General features: G+C 36.4%; 1 protein-coding gene across 1 annotated transcript in view; it reads left to right on the top strand.

Moving 5' to 3' along the window:
* STK3 (serine/threonine kinase 3) overlaps positions 1-22,825 on the top strand; it is a 354,584-nt gene that overhangs the window by 197,061 nt on the left and 134,698 nt on the right. The window contains exons 7-8 of the mRNA XM_033202322.1: positions 2,711-2,848; positions 12,186-12,311. Coding sequence (XP_033058213.1) covers positions 2,711-2,848; positions 12,186-12,311 — 264 coding nt within the window. The remainder of the gene's footprint in view (positions 1-2,710; positions 2,849-12,185; positions 12,312-22,825) is intronic.

Raw genomic sequence — 22,825 nt, 5'->3', positions numbered from 1 at the left:
ATTAGTTGTTTTGAAGCACCTAGATTTCTTGGCCTCTTAAACTACTTGTGACCAGAGTAGTTCTTTTAGAAACATAATCAGAGGTTTGGTATGTAGTTAAGCAACACATTGTGTAGAAACAAACACAAGGATAATCATGTCATTTATTTTACTAACATTCTTCAATCAAAATGGTGTTAGAGATAAGATAAATTATATGGCTGTAATGTGTGTCCCTGTGATTTGGTTGGTGGCAAGGGAATGAATTGTTAGTCTAAAGTGAGCCACTGATTGCCAAAACTTTCTATAGAAGGGGCCTATTACCTAATCAAACTCATATGAAACCTGGAGATTCTTAAGAGGATCCTCTGTGGTTCATTATTAGGTTAAATTAGTTAAATTAGTACAGTAAGGCTGGCAAGAAAATCTGTTATTGATGATCTAACCTTTAAAAATGGAAATAAATGGCATAGTGGTTTTCCTGGAGACATTTTGGTATAGATCATACGCTAAGACTTATTTGTTTGGACTGTATGCTTGGTGTTCATGCTTGTTCAATGCATATTTGAGGGTAGACTGTGACATTTGAGGTTCACTTTATGAGAGTACTGGGTAAATAAGAGTTAGAGTTAAGCTTTTTATCCTTGGGTTTCTAATAGCTACTGCTAAGGTGAGCCTTATATGTTAAGATTATCTGAAGATAAGACTGCAACTCATTGCCTCAAAGTTCAAAGGAGAGCATTGGCTTCAAGGACATAAATCATTGTGTTATCCACCAGTTTACAACAGAAGTGCAGATGAACAATATTTATCTAGACAATCTAGTGTAATTTACCTGTAGTTTGAGGTCATTCTATATAGGGGCTCATGTAAGTCCTTTGAACTGTTTTGCAGAGATGAGAGTTCAAATTTATTTTTATTCTCTAGTTGGAAGTAGCAGGTGGTTTTGTGTGCCTTTTCTAGCAGCTGCTTTTAACCCCATTTTACTCATTTTTTAAAGCCTTATTAGGTTCTGCCTCAACTGTGGAGCTGTCTGAGTTTCATTAGGTTATTTGCAGGCAGAATTTCATTGTTTGGCACTCTGTTGTTTGCTATTTGTTTCATATGTGTTTGTTTTTTTCTCCACAAGTTAACTGTGAGCCCTGGGGGTCTGAGATATGTATCCTATTTAAAATCTGTAATAGCCAGGTTTACAATATCTGATATTTAAAGGGACCATCACATAAAGTAGATAATTGAGCCAGGATAGATAGGGCTCATGCAAAAGGAAGAACATATGTCCTAGTTTAAATGAGCCTAATTACAGCAGATTCATACCTTGTGGCAATGTGAGATTGATGTTGTCTGAACGAAATAGGTCCACTGGCACTATTTGGCCTGTGGCCCTTTGTTTTGATACCTCTAAATTATAGCATTGTTCTGAACACACAAAAATGCTTTATAAATATTTGTTTGATTGAAAGATGTTTATTGTTTTATAATACTGGCTACACTGCTTTTGAAAGACTACCATAGATGTAATAAGTATAGCATGACGTGAGGTATACAAAAATATTCTAATCTATTAAAGAAATTACCTTTTTTGAAAGAAGATGCACATACTGGTAAAAGGATTGACTCTTAACCTATAATCAACAGACTTGGATATTGAGTCTTTGCTGCTGTGTCCACAGAAAGTCCATTGGTTCACTTTCCAAGTTAGAAACCAATGATAATGCATTGTAGTAAATGGCTGCATATTCGGAGGGCATTCAAAAAAATGATATAGGGAATTATTAAAATACCTGAGTGCCTTGCAATTTAAGGTACCTATTTCTTATTTCTTGAATTCTGGAGTAATTTTTCATGCTTCCCTTTTTCACCTCTCCAAAACAATATTATTAGCATGTACTCTTGGTTCCTCCTTTGAAGTATCTCATGCTTCATTTCTTCCAAAACATTTTATTACTCATGTTGGGACATCTACATTAGCCCCCTAACTGACTTTTGTATTTCATATTTAGAATGTCTTCAGGTTTTTGTTTTTGTTTTTTTAATCTACTTCTTGGGTCATAAACATACTCAGATTAAAAGCAAAAGCATACCAGGGTGACTATCTAGGAGGCGAGAGATGAGATGGAGTCTTTCTGTGGTTTTTGAATTTTGAGCTATCTGAATGTATTGTCATTACCACTAAATTATTAGTACTGAATCATTAGTGATAAATTAAAGTAGTGTATTACTTTGAAATTTTGACTCGTATTTAAAAAGAAATAAAAGTCTTGGCACTATCAAGTATTATTTCATATTATAGCAGTAATTTTACTTAAATATTCTGGATTGCAAAAGCAAATTGGACTCCTACTACCCATTTGAAGCAGCAGTACTTACATAAAACTGAAACAAGAAGTAAATCTGGCACGTAGTAGCAAAATTTGGGAATATATCTGTTTAGGGAATATCGTTAGTGGGTCAGAAATGTAGTCTTCTTTGGAGACTGATAAAAAAAGTAATAGGTAAAATAAAGAATGATGTGCTCAATGAGCTACAATTCAAATAGAGGAAATTTAATGGGAAATGATTACATTAGGAGCAGGTGGATTGGCTTCCTGAATTTCAGACTTACTGGAAATCCTAGAACAGCTTAAATTTGTTTTTCAAATTTAGAGTCTGATAAAAAGATAAAGAGATTTGTTTATTTGATTGTGCTACTGTGATTCTTACTGTCTTTTGGATATTTCCTTTGCACTAGGCTATTTTTATGATTCCCACAAATCCACCACCGACATTCAGAAAGCCAGAACTTTGGTCCGATGATTTCACCGATTTTGTTAAAAAGTGTTTGGTGAAGAATCCTGAGCAGAGAGCTACTGCAACACAACTTTTACAGGTCAGTGCTTGTGCCTCGAAAGGAAGGATATTTTCTTCATACCTTTCAGCTTTCTGACATTGGCCAGAATTGCTGTGTGTTTCATAACTGATTTCTAAAGATGTAAACCTCCATTCCCCTCCTCTTACCTCTCCTCTTTGTTCTCTTCTTTTCTTTCTTCCCCTCTCATCCCCTCATTCCCTGCAGTGTTGTTTTAAAACAAAATTTCCAAAGCATTTTCCTTTCAGAAAGGAATCTTTGTCTTCATAGTTACTCTTTCTCATGTTTTTTTTTCTTTTGTTCCTTGACTCAGCATTTATCCTTTGACTTTTTGCTCCACTATAAAATATGTAACTACAAGATCCCTGGACTCCTTGAAGAGTTTATCATGTTGTAAATATCACTTACAGGATTATCTAAAGGAAGAGCTTCAGAGTTTCACTTTTTTTTTGATAGAATAATTGTAAGTAGACTTTGTATCCAGAATGTCAGTAGATTTTAAAATCTACCTTAAAATTTAATACAAATGGAAATAATTTAATATTTATAATAGGTGTTTGTGAATCTTAATTTTCCCAACAGAATAGCCTTAGAACTTTCAACTAATAATAAGCATGTCTCACGTTAACAAAACTTGATATTTGCAAAATGATTTCTATTGTTAAGTAACAAAAGAATGAAAAACATGGTTCTTGTAAAAAGTGACTTCTCTGTCTCTAAAAGAATCATTGGGTTAAAAGGACAAAAAAAGAAAAAAGGAAAAAAAAAAGTAACTTTCCAAAGTCCTGTTTTTCCAAAAGGATGTGTTGAGGGGTATGGGAAACATGCTCTTAAGTATAATGTTTATTGTTATGAAAGTGTAACTTGGTACTCAATCTCCATAGATGTCAGTACAGCAATATCTATTTAAAATAAAAATCCATATATTCTTTGATCCAACAATTGCACTTCTAGGAATTTATTCTACAGAAATATTTAACCATGTGTGATATATGTGTAAAAATATTCATAGAACATTGAAATTTTAAAAGATTGGAAAGATCCTAAATATCTGTGAACAAGTTGGAAACAATTTAAAGTCCATGAAAGAGAGTGATTGGAAAAATACACCTACATACACACAACATATATACCTATCTTAATGCTTATAATGGAGTATCTCTAGAAAAATAAGCAAAAAAAATGGCCTCCAGAGAAGGTAACTAACTATGGATGGGGCAGGAGTGGGATGGAGACTTGCTTTTTGATGAATACTGTTTATGAGACTTTTGAGATTTGGGTTATGTGCAAATATTACCTTTCAAAAATTAATGGTTTAGATGGTAAAAATTTATTTTTCCACAAAAAAATTGATTAAAACATTTATTTTGAAATATTGTCAATATTCATTTGAAATATATGTATGTGTTATGTATGTGTGTGTGTGTATTTTTAAATTTAATTTAATTTAATTTAATTTTTTATTTTTTTGAGATGGAGTCTCACTTTGTCACCCAGGCTAGAGTGCAGTGGCACCCAGCTCACTGCAACCCCTGCCTCCCAGTTTCAAGTGATTCTCGTGCCTCAGCCTCCCAAGTAGCTGGGATTACAGGTGTGTGCCACCATGCCTGGCTGATTTTTGTATTATTAGTATAGACAGGGTTTTGCCATGTTGATCAGGAAGGTATCGAACTCCTCACCTCAAGTGATCCATCTGCCTCAGCCTCCCAAAGTGCTGGGATTACAGACGTGAGCCACTGTGCCCGGCCCATATATTTTTTGAGATAGGGTTTCACCATATTGCCCCAGCTGGAGTACAATGGCATGATCTCACTCACTGAAACCTCTACCTCCTGGGCTCCACCTATCCTCCTGCCTCAGCCTCCTGAGTAGCTGGGACTACAGATGCATGCCACCACACCCAGCTAACTTTTGTCTGTTTCATAGAGACAGGGTTCACCATGTTGCCCAGGCTAGTCTCTAACTGCTGGGCTCATGTAATCTGCCCACTTTGGCCTCCCAAATTCCTGGGATTATAGGCATGAGCTATCTCGCCCTGCTGAAATATGTATGTATTTTAAAGTAGTCCAAAGGGTACTACCTTTGGATTCCTAGTATCCAGTACTTAATACATACATAGTAAAGGTAATATGTGTGTATTTAACCTAACAAACTTCTGATTTAAATTTTTTTTTTTTTGGATAAGATAATTATCTTTGGCCTCATTAGAGTCTTATTTGGCAGGAAGCCTAGAAACCATTCTGTCTCTTCAAAGAGTTTTGTATGTCTTATCTGTTATGATTTAAATTAGCTGTCTCCAACCTTTTTGGCACCAGGGACTGGTTTAATGGAAGACAGTTTTTCCATGGACGATGAGCAGAGGTGGGATGGTTTCAGGATTAAACTGTCCTGCCTCAGATCATCAGGCATTAGTTAGATTCTCATAAGGAGCATGTGGATCCCTCACATGCGCAGGTCACAATAGGGTTTGTGCTTCTGTTAAAATCGAATGCCACTGCTGATCTGACAGCAGGCAGAGTTCAGGCTGTAATGCTTGCTCACCTCCTGCTGTGCAACCCAGTTCCTAACAGGCCACAGCAGGTACCAGTCTGCAGCTGGAGGTTGGGGACCCCTGATTTAAATCATAGTTTAACTCTCAGTGGACAATCTGATTGCCAAATTTTTGTTGACATATATCTATAGCTTACATGTACAGATTATACCATATTCATTTCCAGTAAACAAAGAAACAATATTTAAAAAGAAATTCATGATGGATTTTAAAAATAGTGATTGATTTTCTATGACACAGAATATTGTATAAATTTTTAAAAATCAGATGGGAAGGATCCTTTGAGATTATTAAGTTGAAATTTTAGTAGTTTTTAAAGATAAAGAAATTAAAACCCTAGAGATGTTAAAAGACAAGGTTCAGTTTCAGTCTGTTAGCACTGGAGTTCCCGATCTGGAGATGATCCTTATACCTGCTGGTGGGCAACCTGGAATCTAAAGTTAGTAAGTGACCAGGCACGGTGACTCACGCCTGTAATCCCAGCACTTTGGGAGGCCAAGGCAGGCGGATCACTTGAGATCAGGAGTTCAAGACCAGCCTGGCCAACATAGTGAAACCCCGTCTATACGAAAAATATAAAGATTAGCCAGGCATGGTGGTGCATGCCTGCAGCCCCAGCTATTTCGGAGGCTGAGGCAGGAGAATCACTTGAACCCGGGAGATGGGGATTACAGCAAGCCACGATCGCACCTCTGCACTCCAACCTGGACAGCAGAGTGAGACTCTGTCTCAAAATAAATAAATAAATAAAGTCAGTGACCAGTCTTCCATGATCTCTTCCGTTTGTGTCAAGTTGGAAAACAGAGGTACTTACAACGCAACTTCAAACAGCTGTAAAAACAAAGACAGTGTCCTAGAGGAGAGCAGAGCAATAAGAAAGGAAAGACTCCTGTCCTACTCTAAAAATTTTTGACAAACTAGTAGAAAGGTCACACACACACCCCAAAAACACACAAAAAACTGAAGTTATATTCTTTGAGAAATGAAAGACAGAAATGTTAAAAAATTACAATACAATATAGAAGTTACATTCATGATGCACAGCCTATATGATTAATAAATGTAAAAGTAGAAGAATGGATACGATAATCACAGATACCTCCTACAGAAGAAATAGGTCATTTTAGGGAGGAGAAATGGTATGAACAATATGAACAAAGACAAAAAAATGGGAGATATATCTTAGAACACAGTAAGATCTGCTTAGCCAGAGCAGAAACACCAGTTAGAGAAATAGTGTCAGAGTTTAGATACAGACAACAGTAAAGTAAGAAGGGTATACTGATGCCTAGGATGAGATGCCTCAATTTTGTCTGAGAGCCACTTTACTTACATATGTAAACAGGAGAATGTAAGAAAAGAATGTCTTTGATAGCATAATATTGCAACGAAGTATATAAATAGAATGAGGAGGCACTGTAATAATACAGGTGTGAATTGTTAAGGACCTGAGTTTAAAAAAATAGTTGCCAAAATAGAAAATAGTAAATCTGATGAAAGAATGAGAAGGATTTAGTGACTGATTGTATATTAACAAAAGCGAGAGAAGACCAACACTACAGAAACTAGAAACCAGCAGAATTACATTTCTTTAACAAAGTATAGAAATTTCAAACTACATCATACTTTATCTTCTCAGGGGAATGTATAAACTACCCTTATAAGCTGCAGTTATTTTTAAGAAAAGCCAATATACTTATCTGGTTCATCCAGTTTACCGCAACCCTGCTTTTATGCAGTTCATTGTGAATTCACTATAGTGTCATGCTACAGTTAGTCTATAGAGCTTAACATTCTTAATCTCAAAAATCTCAGTATGTCCAATTTCATTTGTACTTGTGCTTTCCCTGTATAACTGCTGCAGACATGGTTTTGATCAACAAAGAGGAAGTGGCTAATAAAGTTAAAAGGGTACTTGAAGAGCAAGACCATATTATTTGAGTATTCTTGAGTCAGAAGAGAAGTTTTATCAGACAAATTGCCAATTTTTTAAGTACAGGTGCTCCTTAACTTACAGTGGAGTTAGGTCCTGATCAACGCCAATGAAGGTTTAAAATATTGTAAGTCAAAAACATGTTAAAATACACCTGTCCTGGCCGGGCGCGGTGGCTCAAGCCTGTAATCCCAGCACTTTGGGAGGCCGAGACGGGCGGATCACGAGGTCAGGAGATCGAGACCATCCTGGCGAACACTGTGAAACCCCGTCTCTACTAAAAAAAATACAAAAAACTAGCCGGGCGAGGTGGCGGGCGTCTGTAGTCCCAGCTACTCGGGAGGCTGAGGCAGGAGAATGGCGTGAACCCGGGAGGCGGAGCTTGCAGTGAGCTGAGATCCGGCCACTGCACTCCAGTCCCGGTGACAGAGCAAGACTCCGTCTCAAAAAAAAAAAAAAAAAAAAAAAAAAAATACACCTGTCCTAGCTTAGCCTAGCCTACCAAAAACATGCCCAGAACACATAAATTAGTGTAGTTGAGTGTTTTGTAGATACAATTGAATGTGAAAACACAAAACACATTATCCAAGAAATGCTGACAACACAGTACACTATAGAATATTGATTAATTACCCTCATTATCGCATAGCTCACTGGGAGCTGGGACTTACTAATACCTCCATGCTCAGCATCAGAAGAGAGTATTGTACCATATATTACTAGCCTGGGAAAGTATCAGCTATCAGAATTCCAAGTATGGTTTCTACTGAATGCATATCACTTTTGCAGCATTGTAAAGTTGAAAAATCCTAAATTGAACCTTTGTAAGTCAGGGACTATGTGTATATTTTTAAAGGCATTTTAAGATTAGCAGGAGGTAAAATTAAAACTGCAAAGCAACGTAAAAAAGAATGCAGAAAAAACAAGATGGCAAATGTAAAACATTTATGATAGAATATTATGATAAAACATTTATGTTTTACATAATGTAAAACAATTATAAAAATGGCATTAGCATATAATTATAAACTAACATAAATGGTTAATTTTTAAAAAATAATATTTAGTTAAGTACTAAATGGTTCACTTAGTTCATAAGATAAACGCAACTCCATGCTTTCTACACGAGCTAAACTCACAAACTTATATAAAATCCAACTCATGTTTCTGTGTGAGGCATACTTAAAAGAATGGGTTAAAAGTTAAAAAGGCCGGGCGCGGTGGCTCAAGCCTGTAATCCCAGCACTTTGGGAGGCCGAGACGGGTGGATCACGAGGTCAGGAGATCGAGACCATCCTGGTCTACACGGTGAAACTCCGTCTCTACTAAAAAAAATACAAAAAAACTAGCCGGGCGAGATGGCGGGCGCCTGTAGTCCCAGCTACTCGGGAGGCTGAGGCAGGAGAATGGCATAAACCCGGGAGGCGGAGCTTGCAGTGAGCTGAGATCCGGCCACTGCACTCCAGCCTGGGCGACAGAGCGAGACTCCGTCTCAAAAAAAAAAAAAAAAAAAAAAAGTTAAAAAGAGGCAATGAAATTTTAATAAAACTCATAAAAAGATACTATGAATAACATGATCAAAAAAGCAAAATTGACAGCAGAAATCAGTAAATGAGGAAGGAGTCACTTAATATTGATAAAAAACATAATATAAGGGAAGATATAGTTATAAACTTGGTATATTAATACAGCATTGTATGTTACAAATTAAAGACATAAGAGGTTGATCTAAATAAGTAAGTTGGGATATTTTGATACTCCGTTTTCAGTCACTGAGAAACAATATAGGCAAAAAATAAAGATAAACATTATCTGAATTATATAGTGATTGATTTAATAGAAAAATCAAATTTTATGTTTAATAAACAAATTACATCTTTTTGTTAAATGCTTGGAAAAGTATATGACGCCAGTATGAGATAGAATAATGAAACAGAATTGAATGCCCAGAAATGGTATATAATATACAAAGGAAACTAGCATATCATGAAGATAACATTTGTAATCAGTGAGGGAGAAACAACTTAAAGTAAAAATGGTGCTGAGATAACTGCCCACCTTTGGGCGGTGTTGGGAGGATTAACTTAGATCTTCACCACAACACACCAAAGTAATTTCCAGATAGATTAAGGTCTTAAATGTTAAAAAAACAAAAACGAAAAAGGGAAATAGGAAAGAACTAGGGATTAACATAGGAGAATATTTATATATTCATTCTAGTGCAATAAAACAAAAGAAAAATGGATGATTTGAATACATATAACCTAAAAAAATGCATGAACGGCGAAAAATGGAAACTAAAAAAAATATATATAATATTTATGTCAGGCAAGGGGCTGATTATATGAAGGGTTTTGTAAAGTATTTCAACAAGAAAAAGATGAATGTACCAGATTCTAAAAGGCAATAAAGATTTCCTATTTTTAAATGTATCTAAAATAAAAATTAAAGAGGGTGAGGATTCTTAAACCACCTAAAGTAATGAGAAGACAGAAATTACTGCAGATCAACCTATCACATTCTTGATGATGTATTTTAAAAATTAAGACTGCTTGAAAAGTTTATTCTTTTAAAATCTGAAATACTTCCTCTTAAATTTTGTTCATGTTCTGAATTATCAATTTCTAAACTGATAGAGTTCAAAATTAATGATTTATATAAAAACATTTCAGATAAAACAAGTGCTTAAAGTGAATTGAAGAAGGGATTTCTTTTGCTAGACAGATTGAGTAACTATATTTTTCTCTGTCCTTATTAAAGTACAGCTAAAACCTTGCACATTATAAGTATATAAAACAAGCATAAAAAGACTGAAAGGTGGAAAGAAGGCAATAGACTTGCTAAAGATGGTGGGACCCAAGGAAAGACATAGCTGTGAGTTCCCTGGGGTTTCTTTTTACCTCATTTATCCCATACTGAGTAGTGGAGAAGCCAACAACCCAGAAACAACATTGGACACAAACTAAAAACCTGCTCTCTCAAGCAGAAGGACGGAGAAATGGACAGCCTAGTAAGACAGAAAACTTTCAGACGATAACCATTCTACTCTATCCAGACACCACCAAGAGAACTATGGCCTACCCCACCAGCAAAGGCTAAATGGAGAACCTAGACTTCCACCCTTTTGAGGCTGTCCAGTCCTTTTGAGGTGGTGTCAGAGAAGACTGAGTGTCAAGCTAAGGCTTTCATCTCCATAAGGCAGTGTAGAAAGTATCCCCTCCCTAACTGAGGAGTGCCAGTGAAGACCATGTGGGAGCCTGGACCTATACTCCTACCAGGCAATAACAAGAACCCAACAACCTCCCTGTTGGAGTGGGGTCAGAGGCAGTCTGGTGAAGGGTCAGGACTTTCACCACCAATCAGCTAAAATGAGACTACTCCCCACAGTACCAGTATAGGACTCTGGGAGAACCTGACCTCTCACCCTTATCCATTAGTAACAAGGAGCCCTCCATAGCCCAGGCCAGGAAATGGAACACAGTATTTCCCCCCACATTCACTTATTCGCATATAACTACCTGAATGGGTTAAGCTGAGAAATGTAGGATCCAGTTGGGCAATTGTAGGTCCAACCACAACTCTATTTTGGTGTATGACCAGGAGTCTCTACCACAGATATGTTAATAGGACTTAATTTATCTGTTAAGATTAATCTATAACTGTTCTAAAATAATTTATTGGTTCTTTACAATTGATTTTAATATTTCTGTACTCTGAAAAAGTTCTTTCTTATGATTGTCCCAAACGATGTGTTTGCCATTTTAAAAGCCTCTTTCAAATATCTATTTCTTCTTCAGCACAGTTTTTTTGTCTTTGAATATATTTTTGTGTTCTATTGGTGTTTATTAAAATAACTCAGGGCTGGGTGCAGTGGCTCATGCCTGTATTCCTAGCACTTAAGGAGACTGAGGTGGGAGGATCACTTAAGCCCAGGAGATCGAGACTGTAGTGAGCCATGATTGCACCATTGTCCTCGCACCTGGGCAACAGAGCAAGCCCCTGTCTCAAACAAATAAACAAATAATTTGCTCGCTCACTCACTCACACACTCACTCAGGTCACTTTTACCCGACACTATCTACTGACATATAACTATGAAAATTACTGAAACTGATTGCTGTCCCAAATTTAGGTTATCTATCCCAAATTATAACCTTTCACTCTACTTTCTCTCGTGTCCCTCCTTCTCAGTAAAAAGAAATTTAAAACCTAGGTCTATTCTGATAGTTTTCCTTCTCTTTATCAGAATTGTAGAGAGCTTAGCTATTTTAGCTAGATCAGGGTGATATTTTTTTAAAAGTGACAAGTTATTTTATATATGGTAAAGAAATTAGGCAGCATTCATGTTCTGAAAAAATATTTTTGTCTTTGGAAGAGGTTAAATTACTTAAGATACAGTAAAACAGAAAATATGTTAAAGAAGTAACAAAATAGTTGCTTTTTTTTTGGCCCCTGATTTTGGCTGTCAACTTACTAAGATTAACTAAATTCTGTAACTCAGTACCAAAATAAGTTTATTTTTATGTGTAATATAATCTGTAATCATATTTTTAACTTAATTGTTTTTACTCCTAATGTACACTTCCTTTGGACAATTAGATCTTTAAGGATAATGTAGTTTTATTTACAGGGTTGCATTTTTGTATGTGTGCTTTAAGTTTTTTTTTTCTTTTTGAAAACAAGCCCCAAAGCAAATTCTTTATTTCTAGGCAGTGGCCATATTCTATTTTCTTAACCTATACATTTAATTCTAGATGAAAAAACAATTGTTGAAGCCTGTGATCCTGGTTAACATTTACATGTTGTTTTCACATTTGTTAGCTATAATTCAGAAAAATCTTTTGAATTTATACCATTGAATTCTACTTTTTTAGCATCCTTTTATCAAGAATGCAAAACCTGTATCAATATTGAGAGACCTGATCACAGAAGCTATGGAGATCAAAGCTAAAAGACATGAGGAACAGCAACGAGAACTGGAAGAGGAAGAAGAAAATTCGGTTTGTAATTATCTTCAAAAAGTTGATTTTTTTCTGCTGAGTTACTTTTCTATAATTCTGTTTCTTTAAATAAAAGCACTTACTGTTTTATTATACAAGTAAGATATGTTTTTTCTTTGAATCTCAAAATATATTTGGTTTGCATTATACATTTGCTGTCTTTTTCTGATGTCTTAAGAATTAGTGATTACTGGAATATAATGTTGATAGGATGAACTTGCACAGTACCTAGTATCTAGTTGATACTAACTCTGGGTTTGTTAAATAAATATTGTCTTGAATTTGGACAATTTTGTGTCATATCTTCTGGAATTTTCTTTTAACTGGTCGCCAGCTATGCTGTAGATAAAGCGTACCATAGCAGAATAGGAGTTGCAGGTGGGACATAAAAGGGCCTGGCATATTAAACTAGCCATTAGTTCCTTTTACTTTATGCTGATGTTACTACATTTAAATAACGAAATAAAATAATTGTATTTATTTACCACATTTTGTAGTGTCTAATACTTTTTTTTTGAAACAGTGTCTCACTGTGTTACCTGGGCTGGAGTACAGTGGCGCAATCTTGACTCACTGCAACCTCCACCTCCCGGGTTCAAGCGATTCTCCTGCCTCAGCCTCATGAGTATCTGGGACTACAGGCGCACACTACCATGCCTGGCTAATTTTTGTATTTTTAATAGAGATGGGGTTTCACCCTTTTGGCCAGGCTGTTCTCAAACTCCTGACCTCAAGTAATCTACCCACTTGGACTTCCCAAAGTGCTGGGATTACAGGTGTGAGCCAACTGCACCTGGCTTGTAGTGTCTGATGCTTCTATCCCTTTGCTAATTATTTTTTGCCTCTGTGTTTCAAGTTAAATATTTTTTTTCTGGATAAAGATATAGAGGAGAATAACCCTTGGTATTCAAATAGTCATAAAATCTGAAAACACGTGTATTATTTTATTTTTTACTGATTGAAAATGTATTTTATAACAGTATGTTCTCCCATAAAAGTTCATTTAAAAAAATCTCACAGTTTCTGTATGCAAATAGAATTATTTTGCTAAATTAAATTCAGTTTTAATTTCAGAGACTGGTTATCCAGTTGGGAATTCTTTTGAAATTCTTTTATTCTTTTTACCAATTATTAAACCTTTTATCACATGGTAGCCCAGGACAAGGAGAAATGTGCATCTTCATAGAGCTGATTTATAATCATGTTCTTTAGATATGCAGCTACATGAGTTATTTATTTGGCCATCGTCATGGAATATCTAGTGAGGAGATACTTGAAGCCTGTATTCTAGACTTAAAAGCTTTCACCAATGAATTCACTACTTAGAATTTTAAATAGTGTCTTCAAAAGGTATTTTTTTCGGGTTTGTCATTGTGCATTAATTCTACAAAGGTAAGTAGGTGATATGGGAGATGTAAAGACCCTTGGTTCTTGCTCTCGGGGTTTCCTGTTTCCTACGTGGATTCCTGTGTGATGGTAGCTACATTTAGTTTCAGATTTCTCTCCAGTTAATGTTTTTAAATGTTAAATTTTTGTAGTTGTTTCTTGTGGGTTCAAAGGCACTTTATCATATATTATCAGTTTTTACTACTTTTTAATACTTTGTTACAGTCATTTTGGTTTCTTTCTGCCCCTTTGGTGTCTTTCTTCACCATTTTTCTTTCCTTCGCTGAGCTTAAGTCACACTAATCTTTCAGATTTTTATTATTTTTTTTAACATGCTTAAGATCTTTCCTTACTCAGGGCCTTTGCATGTGCTATACTCTGTGCTTGAAACACTCTTTTTCCTTAGAACTCTTGGAGTGGCTAGGTTCTTTTCTTTTGAGTCTCAGCTTTAAATATCTTGTACCCCCAAAACATAGCACCTTAAAACAACACACATTTATTATCATGGTATTTGTATATTGCTGTTTCAAGAGGGTCTTAGTTAGGTGATTCATTCTCAGGGTTTCTTATGAGATTGCAGTCTAAGTGTTCGTCAGAGCTGCAGTCATCTGAAGGCTTGACAAGGGCTGGAGGATTCACTTCCAGGGTGACTCATTCAGGGGCTCTCAGAGTGAGTGGTCCAAGAGAGATAACAAAGAGGACTTTGGTCTTTTATGTTGTAGTCTCAGGAGTTAAATACTGTCACTTCTGCCACATTCTTTTTATTTCATTTTATTTATTTTATTTTATTTTATTTATTTTTTTGAGAAGGAGTCTTGCTCTGTTGCCCAGGCTGGATTGCAGTGGCATGAGCTTGGCTCACTGCAACCTCCACCTCCCAGTTTCAAGCAGTTCTCCTGCCTCAGCTTCCTGAGTAGCTGGGACTATAGATTCATGCCACTACACCCGGCTAATTTTTGTATTTTTAGTAGAGACCGGGTTTCATCGTATTGGTCAGGCTGTTCTTGAACTCCTGACTTTGGGTGATGCACCCACCTCAGCCTTCCAAAGTGCTGGGATTACAGGCATGAGCCCCTGCGCCCAGCCCATTCTAGTTTTTAAAAGCAAGTGAGTGGTGGAGCAGGGAGTTCCAAGAATCCACAGAAGCAACTGTTAATTAAGCTGGCAAAAACTGACAAATCAACTTTTGCGTAACTCTGTAATCTGATAGAAAACTTACAGCATCCGGAAGACTGCCAGATTTTGATAAGAAAGCATTATGACATTTTTGCTTATATACCTAGAATCCTTTATTTTCTAGCTCAGCAGCAGCTATGGGGCCAGCAACCCATATTCCTGGTGTAGCTCACTGGTGCCAGGAGGGGGACAATAAGAACCTTGTTCTGAAAAACAAAACTGTAGTTTTCATTTTGACCTGTCTGGTGGTTCCCTGAGGGACTGGTGCAGATACCTTTGTTCAGCTCCCCATGAGCTAGAGCAGCTTCCTGGTTGGTATCTGTCAACCATCTAAATCTGTTAGAGCTAGTAAACAAATCTGGCAAAGTTTCAGGGTACAGCATCAACCACAAAACTCGGTTGTATTTCTAGGCACCAGCAATGAAAAATGTAGAAAGGAATTTAAGTAAACAATGCCATTTATAAGAGCATCCAAAAGAATGAAATACCTAAGGAATAAATTTAACCAAGGAGGTGAAAAACTTGTACAGTGAAAAGTATAAAACATTGCTAAAATAAAAGACCTAAATCAATAGAAAGATATCTTGTGTTCAGAGATTAGAAGACATCATATTGTGAAGATGGCAGTACTTCTCAAAGCAGTTCACAGATTTTAAAGATCCATTTCCAAATTCCAGGTTATTTTTTGCAGAAGAGGAAAAGTCAGTGCTCAAATTCATATGGAATAAAAAGGGGCCCCAAATAGCCAAAACATATCAAAAAAGAACCACATTAGAAGACTCACACTTCCTGTTTTCAAAACTTAATATTAAGTTGTAGTGATCAAATCAGTGTAGTGCTAGCTTAAGGATAGGTATGTAGACCAAGGGAATAGAAAGTCTGGAAATAAACCCATAAATCTATGGCCAACTGATTTTTAACAGAGTTGCTAAGACCATTTAATGGGAAAAGAACAGTCTCTTCAACAAATGGTACTGGGACAGCTGGATAGCCACATGTAAAAGAATGAAGTTAGAGCCCTGTGTCTTATCAAATACAGCAGCCTTTTAGTATAAGATCTGATTGGCTGGATCAGCAACCTAAATGTAAGAGCTAAAACTTTAAAACTCTTAGAAGAAAACATAGGGTTAGTCTTCATGACTTTGGATTTGGCAGTGAATTCTTAGAGAATGATCCTGAAGCAGAAGTAACAAAAGAAAAAAGATAAACTGAACTTCATCAAAATTAAACATTTTTGTGCATAAAAGAATAAATCATCAAGAAGTGAAAAGACAGCCTGTAGGATGAAAGAAAATATTTACAAATTATGCTTCTGATAAGGGTCTAGTATCCAAAATGTATAGAAGCTGGGTGCAGTGGCTCATGCCTGTAATACCAGCACTTTGGGAGGCTGAGATGGGTCAATTGCCCAAGCCCAGGAATTCAAGACTAGCTGGGCAACATAATGAGACCCTATCTGTTTTTAAAAACAAACAAACAAAAAAAACCAAGCAAACTGTATAGAGAACTCTTACAACTTACAATTGAATTATAGGCAAATTGGTGGTTACCAGAGACCAGGACAGGACCCAGTTGTGGTGGGCAGCAGGTGGGAAGGGGGGAAGGATGGAGAGCGACTCCTTAATGTGTACAGTATTTTCTTTTGAGGTGATGAAAATGTGATACTAGATAGAGGAGATGGTTGCACATTGTGAATGTACTAAGTGCCACTGATTTGTATACTTTAAAATGGTTAATTTTTTGTATATGAAGTTCACCTCAATTGAAAAAAAAAAGAAGTCACTAGGTCTGGCCTGCAATCAAGGCAGTAGGAATGAGGCTCTACCTTTTGAGGGGAGAATTGCCAAAGAATTTATGGTTATGTTTTAAAACTACCTCAGACTATCCTCTGGCCGCACATTATTTACATTCCCTGCCCATGCAAAATACACGCACTATCCCATCTACCCTAAGTATTATTTCTTTACAATATCAGCTCAAAATCTAGAATGTCATCTTCTAAATTACATTGAGATAGAGATAATGTTCCTTAGGTCCAGTTCCTCTCAATCTGAAGACCTATAAACAAAAGAGGTAACTTTCTTAACCCACCCCCACCGCCCTGAGTAGCTGACATACAATGGTGGGTCAGGCATAAAATTATATCACTGTGGGTAGTTCTGTTTAAAAAAACGGAAGACAGGAAGTGCACACGAGTGCATAGATAATTTCCATAGCGGTTTTGGAATCCAGCCAAGAAAATGTTAGAAGTTTCTTCATTAAAACTAAGTTCTATTCCTACCTCAGCATAGTTTTTCATGGCTCCTTTCTGTGTTCTCTGTTTTTTTGCTCTGCTCACTGAGTTCTTCCTTTTTCATGGAAGGTAGCCTGTGTGTTGAGCTAGATAGTTTTCTTAGCCTGCTTCCTGTGGTTGGAAAGTTTGGAGTCCAAAGCCCTCTTTCCATTTCATGCATCTCTGTGCTCTGCAGTCAATGCTGGTAGTGTTTCTGCCAAAAACACTTTTTGGGTCTCCTATAAATGAGATTTATAGGAGCTTACTCCATTAGAATAATCTACACTCATAAATTTTGTTGAGATAATTGTTTCCCTAATTTTGGCCTCTTGATGAGATTGTGCAGGGACAATGCCTTTAAGCTTCTTAGAAGCCCTGTTATTTGAGGAACTGCATGGATCGCTCAGAAATCTTAAAGGATTTTATAGTCACCTTTTCAGCTTGATTTTTTACCATAATTTCCTTACTATTGCCTGGATTTGAGGTTTGCTTGGAAGCTGTCTCGTAACTGTAGCATGGTTTGCTGTCTGTAGAGGCTGGAGATTTACAAAATCGACAAGTCTTTGGTCCCTCTTTTGTTTAATTGTCGTTTCTTAAGCTTATCTCTCTCCTTTTGTGTTTGATTATAGCAGCAGGAAGAAACCAGACAACATCTTAAATGCTTTGCTAGACCACCCAGTTCATTAGGTACATTTTTTACTTTTCCTGTTACTTTTCTGGTTCCTATAGTCAACAGTTGATATGGTTTGGCTGTGGCTACACCCAAATTTCACCTTTAATTATAGTTCCCATAATCCCCATGTGTCGTGGTAGAGACCTGGTGGGAGGTAATTGAATCATGGGGGCAGTTACTCACATGCTGTTCTCATGATAATGAGTGAATTCTCATGAGTTCTCATGGTTTTATAAGGGGCTTTTCCAAAACTCTTTGCTGGGCACTTCTCTCTCCTGCTGCCCTTTGAAGAGCTGACTTCTGCCATGATTGTAAGTTTCCTGAAGCCTCCTCAGCCATGTGGAACTGTGAGTCAATTAAGCCTCCTTTCTTTATAAATTACCCAGTCTCAGGTATTTATAGCAGCGTGAGAATGGACTAATACAGTAAATTGGTATGGTAGTGGGGTGCTGCTGTAAAGGACTTGCCTTGTCTCAGATGAGACTTTGGACTTGTACTTTTGAGTTAATGCTGGAATGAGCTAAGACTTTGGGGGACTGTTGGAAAGGCATGATTGTGTTTTGGAATGTGAGGACATGAGATTTGGGAGGGGGCAGGGGCAGAATGATATGGTTTGGCTGTGTTGCTACCCACATCTCCTCTTGAATTGTAGTTCCCATATTCCTCATGTATCATGGGAGGGACCTGGTGGGAGGCACCCAGTTCTTGTGATAATGAATGAGTTCTCAGGAGATCTGATGGTTTTATAAGGGGCTTTCCCTGCTTTGCTCAGCAGTTCTCTCTCCTGCTGCCCTGTGAAGAGGTGCTTTCTGCCATGGTTTTCAGTTTCCTGAGGCCTCCCCAGCCATGTGGAACTATGAATCAATTAAACCTCTTTTCTTTATAAATTACCCAGGTATTCCTTCATAGCAGTGTGAGAATGAACTTATACAACGTTTCTAAATTTTCTACCACCACATAAGAATCTCCTTTTCTCCAGCTTTCTAATATTTCCCTTACCTTCCTGAAACTTTCTTAAAGACTATCAGGCTTCTAACAGTTTTTTCATGACTCTTCAGGCTCTTACTAAAACTGTCTTCAAAGTGCTTCTAGCTTTTGCCCACTGCTTAGTTTCAAATCCAATGACACCAAGTCATTTTAGGTATATGTTACAAAGTCCTATCCATATTCAGGGTGAGGGGAATTAGTTTTTGCTTTTTGAGGGAGAACTGAAAATATTGTGAGCACTTAAAAATTATGTCAGGTTTTTATGATTTTTTTTTTTTTCTGAATAAACATTTATTCTCTGGGGCAAAGCTTAGTGTTTCTGGGTAAAACTCTTACGGTCTTTTTACTGAAATTATAAGAAAAAAGTAAAAAGTTTGGAGAGTCACACATTGAGCAATATTCACATGCTTTGCTTCAGATTATTTTTTCAGGCAGTACCTTCCATTTTGAGGTCATTTTATTAGATGTTGCCCTGCATGGAAAACATACATACGTACACACATACATTCTCACAAGCACTTAAAAGAACGAGATAGGCAGAATGAATCTGAAGTCTTTCTACAGTAAATGTATATCCTGCATTGCCATTTAGTTTTAGCAACTTTTAAAATTAGTAGATATAATTTCTCAGGAAAGTTTATCCACATCGAAGGCTCAGAATCTTACATAGTTTATATCATTTATTCCTTTGGGATTCTTTTGTGAATTGGCTTAAATTGGATTACATATACAGTTTTAAATAAAACAGCTAATTTATCATAGACTACACATCTCTTGATGTTCAGTAGGCCAATTTATTTCATTGAAGTGATACTCTTTTTTCATAAAAATAAAATACTTTTTATAAAATTTACATTCATTTTTGACTAAATGAACACAAAGTTTAAGTTGTGTATATAAAAAGCAGGCATACAGGATTTGTTCAGTTAATACTCGTTTATCTCTAGTATTCAAAATGTAAGCATGCAATTTGGTAATTTGGTATTTACACAACAAGCACTATTCATTCTTATGTATTTCTTGAACTTAGTTGATGATTTTTAAAATACTAATTTGTAAGTTTGCTGGTATGGCTTATTGAAATATTATACAGGTACTTGAATGAGTTTTTAAATATTTATACAGTAAAAGAGTACTTGTTTTTAAGTAAAACAGCAAAGCAAATGTTCTACATGTGGTACATTGGATGATGATTTTCAAAGCAGAATGATGTTAATTGAATTTATAAGATAAGGCATAGAACGCAGCATTGACATGCTATTTTTAAAGTACTTTAAAAGATTGATAAGGAGTTTAGAAGAATTGCTTTGTCACTGGAGCTCAGACATTTCTTAGGGATTACAGTGTTAAGTAAAATACAAGGAGTTAAATGGGTGTAGAAGAATTTTAAGTGAAATGTTGAGCAAAAAATGGGATACTTTTTGATGTTAAGCTTGAATGAAATCTTTTCACTTTTATGCATTTTTCAGGTCGTTTACTTTTATCTAAAGAAAGGTGTTATTTGACTTCATATTAACTTATTAATGACTCAAAGACAAGAAGTCAAATTGGTCTTTGGCTGTGTCTTACAGCTTCTATCCTTGGAAAAGAAATGAGGACTTTCTGGTGACCTCTTATGGTCTGAACTCAGAGCTGTTCAGGTTGTGGTCCTTAATCTCTGAATAATGGCATATTCCCTTTAAACGTGCTTCACTAAAGCAGTTGATTCTCAGCATGGGTATGGGGAAAAATGCCAGGGTGCTTTGAATAACCCATTCCCCTCAGGTGGTGATACAGTTTCAGGTGAGCATTTCTTAGACAGAAACTCCCCCTCCCCTTCCCCTCTTTCTCCTTACCCCTATTCAATAGGGAGCTTCAAAAGTCTGCCTTCTTTTTTTTTTTGAGATAGAGTCTCACTCTGTTGCCCAGGCTGGAGTGCAGTGGTATGATCTCGGCTCACTGCAACCTCTGCCTCCTGAGTTCAAGCGATTCTTCTGCCTCAGCCTCCCAGGTAGCTAGGGTTAAAGGCGCATGCCACCATGCCCAACTAATTTTTGTATTTTTAGTAGAGACAAGGTTTTGCCATGTTGGCCAGGCTGGTCTTGAACTCCTGACCTCAAGTGATCCACCTGCCTTGGCCTCCCAAAGTGCTGGGATTACAGGCCTGAGCTGTTTCTGGCCCAAAGTCTACCTTTTGAGAACCTTTTGAATTATGTAAAGAACAGAACAGCAACGGAATTAGCCCAAATCAGTCCAGAAGCCTGTAATGTACTTAGTTGGTAAAAGGGAGGTTGCATTATCTAAGAATAGATCAGACTATCTGAATGTGAATTCTAGTTCTGTTCCCAAATAACTTTATGTCTTTGGGCAGGTTACTTAACCTCTCTAATTCAGTTTTACCATCTGCAAATAGAGTTGTTATGAGGAGATATATATATATATATATATATATATATATGCACTTAGAACAATGTTTTGCACATAGTATGCTCAATAAAGTTTAGCTTTTGTTTTTATTAATGCCACTACTTACACCATCACTACTGCTGTTGTAACATTTTGGCCAGGTTTTTTCGTTGTTGTTGTTATTGTTCTGTTTGTTTAGTTTTCAGGGTTTTTTTGGTGGTTGCCCCTACTGGTTTTGCCCTTCCTTGTGGCCACCAAAATAACATCACTGATCTGGTGTGAACCAATATAGATTCAATTTTTAAAAAAACATTTTAAAACAAATTTTAACTGGCAAATATGTTTGGAAGAGTTAGTAGATATTTTTATAAACCTAGTTTTAAAATTAAAAATAAATATATTTGGGCCAGGCACAGTGGGTCGCGCCTGTAATCCCAGCAGTTTGGAAGGCCAAGACAGGCTGATTGCCTGAGCCTAGGAGTTGAAGACCAGCCTGGGCAACATGGTGAAACCCTGTCTCTACAAAAAAAAATTTTTTTTTAAACCCACAAAATTAGCCAGGCTTGGTGATGCATGCCTGTAGTCCCAACTATTTGGGAGCCTGAGGTGGGAGGATGGTTTGAGCTTGGGCAGTTGAGGCTGCAGTAAGCCATGATCATGCCACTGGACTCCAGCCTGGGTGACAAAGTGAGACTCTCTTTGTCTCTCTGTCTCTCTAAAAAGAAAAAACTTATATATATTTATATTTTTACAATATATATTTTTATATTTTTTATTTTTATTAATATATAATATATATTTGTTCTTTACTGGTTTTCCTCAAATATATGTGTATATATGTATATTTGTATACATATATTTGAAAGTATGTACAAATACACACACACACACACACACACACACACACACATATATATTTTTTTTTTTTGGGGGGGGGGAACCAGTAAAGAACATTTACTTATTCCTTTACGTGGTAAAAAGTAAATTTTATTTAATAAGAAATAGTTCAGATAAAATTATTGATGACAAATTGAAACCTTGTAAAAGGATTACTTGTTATTTCTAATTTTTCCTGTGTAATCACAATTAAAACAAATTCTTATATAGTTCTAACTGTGTAAATACTGTTCACTTATCTCATATTATGATTACCTGTTATTTCTTTTTGTGATTTTTCTGAACCAATAATTGTCTCGGTTTTTGTTACTGTTGTGGTTTTTATAGTTTTCTAATCACTAAGTTTGTTCCCCAATGCTATATTCCCAGACTCTCTGCTGGAGCTCTGAACTCCTCTGTGTATGTTCAAACACAATTTATTAATACTGTACTTTTTTTTTTATTGATTCATCCCTTCTCTAGTCTTCTGTCCTCTACTAATCTGAAGTAATTGCTCTTTAGGAGTGTTGAGCAGCTGTCATCCTAAGACTTCCTTTCAGCATCAACCTGTGGAATGTCCTCTTTTTTTCTTCTGTAATCTCTTTATTCCTAGATGTTGTCTTCTGTCTTTCTTGTTTTACTTCCTTGTTTTTATGTATCATATCTTCCAGTAGCTTCCTGATATCAGCAGTTTTTTTCAGTCCTTGCATATCTGACCATGTCTTTATTGTACATTTACCCTTAATTGATGGATTGATT

This window comes from Trachypithecus francoisi, unplaced genomic scaffold, assembly GCF_009764315.1.
Source record: "Trachypithecus francoisi isolate TF-2019V2 unplaced genomic scaffold, Tfra_2.0 Lachesis_group7, whole genome shotgun sequence".
Lineage (NCBI taxonomy): Eukaryota > Metazoa > Chordata > Mammalia > Primates > Cercopithecidae > Trachypithecus > Trachypithecus francoisi.
This window is presented reverse-complemented; position numbering and strand designations above follow the sequence as displayed.